General features: G+C 36.6%; 2 protein-coding genes across 2 annotated transcripts; both read left to right on the top strand.

Annotated features, from left to right (window-relative positions):
- The first annotated feature begins 3,409 nt into the window (after positions 1 to 3,409).
- LOC7482901 (protein PLANT CADMIUM RESISTANCE 2) lies at positions 3,410 to 4,892 on the top strand. Its single transcript, XM_002311484.4, has 4 exons — positions 3,410 to 3,759; positions 3,915 to 3,986; positions 4,187 to 4,399; positions 4,505 to 4,892. Exons 1-4 carry the CDS (start codon positions 3,549 to 3,551, stop codon positions 4,588 to 4,590), a joined length of 582 nt encoding a protein of 193 aa, XP_002311520.2. The 5' UTR covers positions 3,410 to 3,548; the 3' UTR covers positions 4,591 to 4,892.
- Positions 4,893 to 6,392: 1,500 nt separating this feature from the next.
- Positions 6,393 to 10,677, top strand: LOC7482902 (uncharacterized). The gene is made up of 2 exons (XM_002311485.4): positions 6,393 to 7,233; positions 10,317 to 10,677. Exons 1-2 carry the CDS (start codon positions 7,003 to 7,005, stop codon positions 10,470 to 10,472), a joined length of 387 nt encoding a protein of 128 aa, XP_002311521.1. The 5' UTR covers positions 6,393 to 7,002; the 3' UTR covers positions 10,473 to 10,677.

Genomic DNA, 10,677 nt, shown 5'->3' on the forward strand with positions numbered 1-10,677 from the left:
CTAAAGACAGTCGCCCCCTCCCTTAGTTTGCTCTCTGCGTCTCCCACTCTCTCCTCTCTCATTTTTCTCTATACTCCACAATCCATATCCCACAATTTTTAAGAATTGTTAAGCTCCTGCTTCTCCATGCTTATCTATCCTCATATCAAAGGCACACCTTTCTTCACTTGATTTTAATTTTTTTTAGTTCAGCCACGCCTCTCTTTACCTTTTCTTTTACTTTTAACTTTGTAATTGCTATATAATTTTTCATACCCATGTAACCAAAGAAGATTATTATGTCAAACCAGTGAAAGGTTTTTCTGTGATTTTCTTGATGTTGGTTTCGTGAGGACAACAACTGGACATCGGGTTTGGTTATTTATTGAAGAAACTGAGTATAAAAACACCACACACTCAATAGATGGTGTGGATCTATGTAAAAATTTATAATTAGTTTATGATTGTTTTGGTTTTACATTTGAATAATAAATATCTTTTGATCTTAATTTTTTTTTTTCCAGTGAAATAACTTTTTTTCTTTCCTTATGTTTTGTGTATTTTTTGTGCAAAGATTAATTTTTAAGCAAGGATCCAACAAAAAGAAAACTGGGGTTGGATTTCTGGATATTCCTAACCGGTTTAGCTTGTTGAGAAAGTCAAGATCTCTCTCATAAGCACAAAGCTATGAAAATAGAAATAAGACGAACCGGTTTAAACGGTTTGGAAGGAAAAAAAACCGAACCGAACCGAACATGATCGGTTTGAACCGGTTTTCGGTTTGGTTGGGTTCCAAAACTTGAAAAAAAATAATTTCAATTTGATTATTTATTTTGGTCCAAAACCGGACGAACCGGAAATGCACACCCCTAGGCGCTAGTGATGGTGTTCCTGTTGGGCGGCATATTTGTTTGTTCTTCTATCTGTTATCGAAACTGAAGAATCCGTCCTCGACATCTTCTCTCCCCACATCTCCTTCTCGTCCTCCCTGTTGGAAGATATACATGGCCGCCAACGCGTTGAGCCTAGCTGTCTAGCATTTTAATATTCTGGATAGCTTGCTTTCTGTTGACAGCTAAGGTGCCTTAAAATGATATTAACTAGAAAATTAAAACAAGTCGGCTAAATATTGTTGAACAAACATTATCCACTCACCCGTATAGTGGATATACAGTGTATATTTCAAGAATTCTTTTTAGTCCTCAATGTTTTATTTTAGGCTATTTAATCTTAATTAAAGACCAATTGCTTTTGATATTTTAGACGGGTGGAATTGAAGGGAGATGGACCAAAATTAAAAGGACGTTAAATATGGGAGACATGCCATGTTTTTTTAAAAATACACTTAAATCCTTAAACTTAAAAAATAACACAAATTATACAATTTAGATCCCTTTAGATTCCACGAAAATTAATTTTGGTACAAAAGTTTATTTATAGTATTTTTCAGTCCCTAATTAGAGAGAAGAGAAAGAGAGAGAGATCGTTATATTCCGCAATGAGAGAGAAGGTCATCGTTCAAGCCATTTCCGACACCAAAATAGATTTTTTTTGTCCATGGGTTCCATGAGATATGAAGTGCTTGATTGTGGTTGAATAGAACCTCAATGTTGCTTGAAAAAATATATCTAAGCTTAGGACGACAAATCTAACCCAGTTTAATTTCATGTTTTTTTTACCCTTTTTTGGTATTTTTAGTTGAAGAATTGATTTATGGGTGTTGCAACGATGTTGGTGAGGTGTTTTGGGGTTGAAATAACTTAAAACTTAGGTTTTTTTTTAAGATAAAAAACACTATTTTGATTTTCTAGCCACCACTGGATGGTCAGAATATGAGTTCACAGACAATACATCGTCTGCATATTTTTTTCCCATCGTTCACCCCTTTAAAAAATATATATAAAAAATAAAATCAATCTCAAGTGTGTGTACCTAGATTTAAAGACCCATTCGCATACTAGGCGCATTAATAGGGGGCCAAAAAAACTGGGCTCTGACGTGGTAGCCTGAGCCTAACTTCCTAGAGGACATGGTCTCGGCCAAGAAGCCCAAGCCCCATGCAAGGGCCGACGCCCAAGTGGGTGCACGTCCATGTTGGGCATGACATGCCTAGCAGGCTTGGCGTGCACCCGAGCACCCTCGTGGTCTCGGGCTCGGGAGCACTTCTCGAGCCCAATATGCATGGGGTCGTGCAGTGCACCTAGGTCCATTTCTCATCTCTAATGGGCTCGAGCCTCATTATCTCCAAGGATTTTTCCGGGACGCTACATGTGTCCCTTCATATTTTATACCGATCCAGTACGTATTATTTTGAGTATAATACAACTTAAAATATCACAGATGTGAAATTACCTCCAGCCCCTTCTCTCCACAAAATGATAGGATTCATGAGCTATAAATACACTGTGAATCCTCAAGTTAAAGGTTCACAATCTCTTCATTTTCAATATTTTTAGCATATATATTTTCAGAGTCTATCTCTCTAAAATATCGTTGCACCTTTTCTCTCAATAAAATTACTGACGTTACCATCAGAGAGTTCCCACGCTCATAAAAGAGGACTTTTGCAGGTTGCTTTTCAAAGTTTTTTTTGCTCGGAAATGCATCAAAATAATTTCTTTTTTATTTTTTTAAAATTATTTTTGACATCAGGACATCAAAATGATTGAAAACACAAAAAAATTAATTTGAAGTGAACAAAAAAATAAAAAAATTCAATTTTTTTTAAAATACTTTTTAAACACAAAAATAAACAAGTCAATTAAAAAAAAAAACAAGGAAATAAAAGAATTGATCATTGATAAGCAAGTCTACATTGACTTGTCAAAGAAAACCTCACTCTCTTTTTAATTGGTACTGTTTTATTTTAGGCCCAGTTATAGAAAATAGTTTATTTTTTAAAAAATAGTTTTTATAAAAAAATAAATGTTTGAAAATTGAATTATTATTATTTTTTATTTAGTAGTGTTATTGAAAATAAATTAAAAAATAATTTTTTTAATATTTTAATTTATTTTCAAGTTTATTAAAAAAATATGATCCAAATGTGATAGATAAAAAGTTGAGAAAGATGAAATTAAAATAATAATCAAATTTCATAAATTATTTAAAATAAATAAATAAATATGATAGATAAAAAATAAAAAAAATAATTTCACAAATTATTTCAGATAAAATAAGTAATAAAAAAAATAAAAACCAAATCTGAGAAATAAAAAATTTTAATAAAAAAATAAATAAAAAAACAAGTATTAAAGTATATAGTAATAAAAAAAATTAAGAACTAAATTTAATATGCTATATTTTTTATTTTTTAAATTTTTTTTTAAAAAATTTCCGTTTAAATTATAAAAATTAATTTTTTAACTAAAAAAATATTTTTTTTATTAATCAACTTCTCTCGTAATAAACAAATACATTAAAAATTAGAAAATAATTCCATGAAACATTCGGCCACACGGGTTTTATTATCAAGTTAACCCGCCATTGGAGTTGGAAACCACATGCTCCAAACTGCTTTCTTCTCATCTTGATCTGGGTATATAAAACCCATTACTCAATTGCTCATCATGTACTCACAAAACCCATCTTCTTATGAAAAATTCTCCACTTCGCAGCCACCAGCGTTCAGTCAAGATACAACAACAACTGGGATCCCAGTCACCTCAACAAGCCAGTTCTACAGTACTGATGATTCTAGATCTTCTATTGAACTCCGATCCAAGAACAAAGGCCCTTGGTCAACTGGGTTGTGCGACTGCCATGATGATTGGCGAAACTGTGAGTTAAAAAAGCTGCTTCTCTTAGTGGCGCGTTGTTCACACGCGATTTATTTGTGAGCGTGGGGTTGGGATAGTTGGTATGTCATTGTCTGAGTTAATGGCTGTTTTTTCCTCTCCCTCTCCCTCTCCCTCTTTATTTTTGTGGTTTTACAGGCTGCATAACGTTTTGGTGCCCCTGCGTCACATTTGGCCAAATTGCTGAAATCGTCGACAAGGGATCTTCGTGTAACTAAATATTTCCAATTTTTGTGCTGTTATTAATTTTATGATTTATAGTTTCATTATTAATTAAGAAGTTTAAACAAGCGAATAACTTAATCGAATTCATATAAATAAAAAAAATACTTAACTCTATGTTTTTAGAATATTTTATCTTAATTAAGACCACTATTTATTGACTAGTATGATGTATGCGTTACATGCAGCTTGTGGTGTAAATGGAGCACTTTACGCACTGATTTCATGTGTTACTTGTTTTCCATGTTGCTACTCATGCTTCTACCGTGCAAAAATGAGGCAGCAGTACTTGTTGAGGGAAACCCCTTGCGGGGACTGTCTGGTTCATTGCTTCTGCGAGTGTTGTTCTCTGTGTCAAGAGTATCGCGAGCTTAAAAGCCGTGGATATGATTTGGCTATGGGTAAATATATATAATCTTGCGCTTAACTATATATACGCATATGCTTTATGGGTTTAATCTGGGTTCTTAATTATATTGCGGATTTTTTGTTTTGAAATTGCTTAGGATGGCATGGCAATGTGGAGAAAAAGAATCGCAGCTCAGAGATGGCTTCAGTGCCGCCAGTGGTTGAAGGGGGCATGAGCCGATAAGGGTGCCCCAGATCTGGTTGTGCAAAACAATGCGATGCGTTATCATCAGTTCACATCGTAAGATCCCCTGTAGCTGTTTAATAAACTACTTGACAGTGTTGGAGGCTTGGTGTAGTATAAAAATGATACTCCCAGGTATATGGAATAAAACCCAGTAAGCTGTCCAGTGCCAGGTGGCATATTTGTGATCTTCAGTTGATGCATCGACGAATTTAATTTACTTGTCTGTATTTTACCCTGGTCTTGTCCGTTTCATGAAACTATGTGGGCTTTTTTCTTTTATAATATGGTGACTTGGGGTATTTTTAGGTCCTCGCCCTATCCACATTGAAAACATCCACGGTTATCAAAAAAAAAAATAGCAACGCCCACATGCACCTGTTAATCCAGCTTTCATGGCATATGTGCTTCCTTTCCCTGTCAAGAACACCTCTTCCTTGCCAAAAAACTTCAGGAAATCCGTTTTCCTTTCAGGTCTTGATATTTATCGAAACGATGGATCTCCCACAAGTAGTATAAAATCCACAAATGGTCGAGAATTAAATGGATAATATACCGATACAACGACTGTACCGAAAATTCTCCATGGCTCCTGGGCCATTTCAAAACCAGGATCATAAATTCATCCCTGTTTGTAGGGATACCAAGTCACTCGTGTTATTGAATCATTGATGGGAAGACCCAGAGTAAATTAAAGTGAAGCCCATGAAACAGAAAGGTCGGAGAGTTGATTCCATCGACCGAAAACAAGCATGTACAAATGAAGCAAACACAAAGGTTTTCCATATTAAACGAGCCCATATGAAGTATGAACAACTAAATATATTCAACCAGTTCAAAAGATATTAATCTACCCAAGATTAGAGTCACCAAAGTGATCCGAGACATTATTGTATTCTGGTCCAACCCGATCTAACCCGACCCCGTGCACGCCCCTGGCTTGTTCTAGAGAAAAAAATAAAATATTTTTACGGAATCACGTGAAGTTGCAACTTATGAGCTAGAAAATCTGGACCCAAGGAGAACTGGTATCCTGTTCGCCCACAACCATGAGGTTCCGGGCTGCCCATTTGTAAGAAAAGAACTTCTTGACTGGTCGTTAGGCCTGGCGACCCCGCTTCCGCCACGCAGAAACCAACAAGTCCAGCTTAGATCAGACCCGTCAACTTTGAAAGTATCGGAGTTTACTAGGACCCACGTGTTTCCTTTTTAAATCCCGCAATTGCCGTTTGTTTGTCTATCAAGTGTAAGCACAGTTCGGAGGTCCCATCTTTAGGAAGGAATGTTAGGGGACTTTTGCTTTAGAGGTTCCATCTCTCTTCCTTATGTTGCAGAAGCTGCCTGGCACCGAGCTTCAAGGGAAGGTAAAGCTTCTGTGGTACTGGACCTATCCAGCTACAAAACTAATTAAGACTGGGATTGGTGTGGTTAGTCAAGAGTCAACTTCCTCTGCACGTCATTATAAAAATGAAAAAAAGGAAAACCTTCTGCAATGCCTAATTCCCCATTGCCCTCATGTTGATTTACCAGGAGGCAAATTCTACAATGCCTGCATCGAGTTTTATATTTATTTTTTTGCCCCAGTGTAAACCAAGATAAATTTTGCTCTTAGTTTTTAGGACGGATAATCTATGCAAAATGCATTTTAGTCGAAGACATGACAGGAGAATCTCACAGAGAGCAAAAGGCTGATCAATTCTGGTATAGGAAGCCGTTCATATTATTATTAGAAATAGATGAAGCAATTGAGCTAATCCGAGTATTGATAGCTATAAGCCTATAACACAACTGGTCAAATGTTGTAAACGGTTTGGCGGTATAAATCCTAAGAGCAAAGCTACTTTTACTCAATACAAGAAATGATCTGGGAAGAATAAGATCAACACTATTTAAATCCTATTAACCTCAAAAGTTGAGCCTACATTTTTTTCACAGGCCACCATCTCCCATCTCTATAGTATCACATATCAATCAGGTCTGGTCTTATGCCACTCCATACAAGAGAGCACAATTTTGTGTGGAGGTGAGCTGCAAACTTTCCGCTAAATCTAGAGTAAAAATATATCCCAAGACGATTACAATATACTGGTTTTGTCCCCTCTACGCCTACCCCAACAATAGCCTTACCTTGTCGATACTCAAAAACGCACCAAGAAAGCTCCAAAAACGAAAAGAAAGAAAAAGAAACCCCTCGAACTAACAACCTTGCTCTCTTTCCCTCTCTCTCCCTCCCTCCATTTATTCTTCTAACATCTTCTCTTTTGCGAAACTTTATTTTTTACCCCACCCTGACAGTCTTTTCTTCAAACACTTAGTACGCTCTTACAGTAACTGCTGATACAAGCAGTTTTATCCTCGTTTTTAATTAAGTGATGAGTGAATAAACAAGAAATCAAGAATCAAGCGAAGTGGATGGAAGGAGCAGAGCTGGAACTAGAGAGAAGGAGCAAGTTCTTGAGTGGTTTGATAGAGAAAAGGAAGGCCAAAGAACATCAAGAGCAGCCCAGCAAACTCAGTGTTCGTGTTAGAGCTGCTGATATGCCCATTGTTTTGCAAGACCGCGCTTTTAGGTGTGCTCGTGACCAGCTTGACTCCATGCCTGGAAAGCTTGACAGCAAACGCCTTGCTCTTGCCCTTAAAAAGGTTAGAAACTAAGCAAGTTCCCTTCTTTTATGGGTTTCGATCTTTGTTTACTCTTCAAGCTCAGAATCTGTTAATTGTCTTTCATTCTTCTTTGTTGGAGTATTTATAGTAATGGGTTAAATTATGCATGGAGGCAATCCTGTTGACTTTTGAGTATTTAACTTGAACTTCAAACGTGCTTAAGCACGAGGCTAAATCGGTTTGTTGGGATTTTTGATGGGGTGTTTAGTTTAAATTAATGGGAATTTTGAGGACAGGTGGTCCTGTTCGAATGTGTCATTACTGTAAGTGAGCATGGCGATGTCCTTTTTATGCTGCTGGGCTCTAATCCTTCTTTTGGGGTCTACTTATTCATGGTTTATCCTGATGATTAAAGTTGAAATCCTTTTTTGTGAAGACGAAAGTGTTTTTCATGTGGTCCAATCTTGCCGTTGCGTTAGATTTTTTCTGCTTCCATTATGAAACAGCCAAACCGATTTTGAATCTTGTCAGTAGTGTGTGTACAGAAACTGCAAGTACAGGTGGTCCTATTGATCATTTGTGCTGTTAACTTCTAAAGTGAAATTCATTGGCTTTATTTTTATTCTTGATTGCCAGCTCGGTCTGGACCAATTGGTTCTTCCGCGTGCTCTGCTTGCTTTCTATTGTAAGAATCAATGTCTTAGATAAAGAAAGTGAAATCCTGCAATAGTAGGTATTGAGTTGATATTTATACTACTTAGGTTTGTAATTAGTCTAATTGAGACATAAATGTAACATGTCTCGTAACTAATCAGAATCAGCAATTTATTTATTATTGATGGTTGAATTATGGTCTTGTTTTAGATTCTCTTTTGGTTGATTGCCACTCTGAATGGCTTCTCGGAATTGCTAAGTGCATTTGCATATGTGCAGAGGGAAGAGCATTACATGTATCTGAATGTGTTTTCCATCGACTTCCCTGCAATGATTTATTTCAGTTGGAGGGCGAATTTAACTTCTTTGTTTCCCTTTATATTGAGTGTAGAGTTGAGACTTTGGAATTATAGGGAAACTATTTTCTAGACGCATGTAACTAAATGTATGAGAAAATTAGAAGTATCTGGGAAGGTTTTCATTTAGGTCGTGTTTAGAATGGTAAACGGTATCCAACCTGTTAACAAGCGCAGGACTTATTACCCTTATGACCCCAGAAAACTAGACAAAATGACCAACTGGATTGCTTGGTGTTTAGACATTCTATATATTGGGTATCTAAATCCTTTAAACTGCTAATGAGTTCTTAGAATTTGTTCATATTGTAACAGCAAAGCTAGCATTCTCACAGCTCCAATGCACCAGAATTGTTGGGTTTAAATTAGGAATGGAAACCCATGATGGATAATCCCAAGTCCATTTCCACTTAAGAATGGAGTTTCAACTCCCTTAAAAACTATCTTGAAGCAGTTTTACATACAGGTTAGTTTCTTGAGTTCTACACTGGTCGCGGCTTACCAACTCAGCATGATTGAGTTAGAAAGCCAACCAGTCATGTTGCAGCACCGAAAAACAATTATGTATCTGTAAGAGAACATGGGTTTATTTGTTAGAATTAAAGAAAATGGCATTTTAACTTAAATCTATTGTAACCACTCTTCCAATGTAGTTTTTGTACTCTTGCGTGTAACCATTCAATTGGTCGGGTTTTGCAACTCAGCAATGCTGAGTTGTAAAGCTGCGACTAGTGTAGAATCTTTCTAGTTTTTGAATAGGAAAAACTAACAGAAAAAAAACACACCTTCTATCTCTTTGTAAAGGCTCTCTACATTGTGAATGGCACTTGAATTGTGGAAATTGGGTGTTCTTTCTTCCGTGATTGCATGCTAAGCCTTAAGCACAAAAAATAAAAGTGATCTTGGAAATTCCGCAAATTCTACAGCTTGTAGTAGAGGTAACCTATATTTGTTAAATTGCTTCATTTGTGGCGGAGCTATGGTTATTACTGTCTCACTGCATGAGAAAATAGGAGCAAAAGATATGAATGCACTTCCATAGGCAGCAAAATAAAACCTGTAAATGTTGAAATGTCAAGAATATGGACTCGTCTGGCCTAAGCACATTACAACACTCCATAGTGTACCATCAAGTAAACAATTAGCTTACTGCTCTTTCAGCTGATGTTGGCATTAGGCAGCCCTTGCTAGCCAGATGTTCTATGGTTCAAATGAGAACTTTGTCAGTTGCGTTTCTTGGGGATACAGTTGTCTATACCTGTTCGTTCGTTTCCAGGTTTCTGTGTGTTAAAAGAAACTTTATGGAAAAAGCATCCAGCGGTGGATTTCTCTGGATTTACTCCTTTCCCAGTCTCTTGCATTTTCCTTTTTTCCCCGTCAGAACTTTCTCATGTATGCAACCATTATCTTCATCAAACATTGAAATTACCTACTGTTAGATTGTTTTAAGAAGAGAACCTTTGTTTGATAAATAAAATGAAAACTAGAAGCGGGAAAATGGGGAGAGAGAAAAAGTTACACAACCTGGAATGTGGGAACACAACAAAAGAGAAATGGGCTGTTTCCGTCATCTTTGAAATATGGTATTGTTTCCGGTTTGATGAATACCCAGTTTCTGTGATTCATGATAGTCCTTTACACATAGAAACGCTATCTCTATCTTGCATCTAGTCAAGCAGTTAATTGACTTGAATATTGTAAGCCAAAACCAATTTTCTTGACTAATTATTGCTAGTGGAACATAACAGCAGCATGTGCGAGCATATGTTACTCTGCATCGAGTTTTGTAGAGATACCATGGAAGCTGGGAGTGGGAAATGACACTTGTCAAACTTCAACTTGGTAGAGCAAATTGGCCCCATACCTTTGGGGTTGTTCTGTAACCATCTATTATTATTTTGTTGCATGTTTTAAAGAAGACCTATTGAAGCAGTAATTGTATTGATGTTTGAGTACTAAAAACAGAGATGGACAAATTTCTGCTTGTCCTCTATCCTCCTGTTGCCTAGGAGATTATGATGATCATCTAAGCAGGAATTTATGGAATTTGTTGTTGGAAGTGCCATTTAACATTAACAATCTAACAGTTCCCAGTTTTTAATGGTTTGGCAGGAATTTGATGCTGCATATGGTCCAGCCTGGCACTGCATTGTTGGTACTAGCTTTGGTTCATATGTTACTCATTCCACAGGAGGCTTCTTGTATTTTTCGATCGACAAGGTTTACATCCTTCTCTTTAGGACTGCTGTCGAACCTTTAGAACGCTGACAGTTTATAAATTTTGAGTTCCTTGCTTTTCTATGTGGTTATGCCATGCTGTCGCAACTCGACAGCTATCATACGTTTCATTGGCCCGTTTTTATGTATAATTAGACTGTAATCCTATAAATTTTTATTTTTATTTTTTTACTTTTCAGCTGTACAACACTCTCTCCTCATCCTAAGAGCATAAGAGATCGCTACTCTTTTACCA

This window comes from Populus trichocarpa, chromosome 8 (genome assembly GCF_000002775.5).
Source record: "Populus trichocarpa isolate Nisqually-1 chromosome 8, P.trichocarpa_v4.1, whole genome shotgun sequence".
Classification (NCBI taxonomy): Eukaryota; Viridiplantae; Streptophyta; class Magnoliopsida; order Malpighiales; family Salicaceae; genus Populus; species Populus trichocarpa.

Coding starts and splice junctions, on each gene's coding strand:
- LOC7482901 (XM_002311484.4), top strand. CDS start 3,549: ATGTACTCACAAAACCCATCTTCTTATGAAAAATTCTCCACTTCGCAG. Junction 3,987..4,186: donor CGTCGACAAGGGATCTTCGT/GTAACTAAATAT, acceptor CGTTACATGCAG/CTTGTGGTGTAAATGGAGCA. Junction 4,400..4,504: donor TGGATATGATTTGGCTATGG/GTAAATATATAT, acceptor GAAATTGCTTAG/GATGGCATGGCAATGTGGAG.
- LOC7482902 (XM_002311485.4), top strand. CDS start 7,003: ATGGAAGGAGCAGAGCTGGAACTAGAGAGAAGGAGCAAGTTCTTGAGT. Junction 7,234..10,316: donor TTGCTCTTGCCCTTAAAAAG/GTTAGAAACTAA, acceptor ATGGTTTGGCAG/GAATTTGATGCTGCATATGG.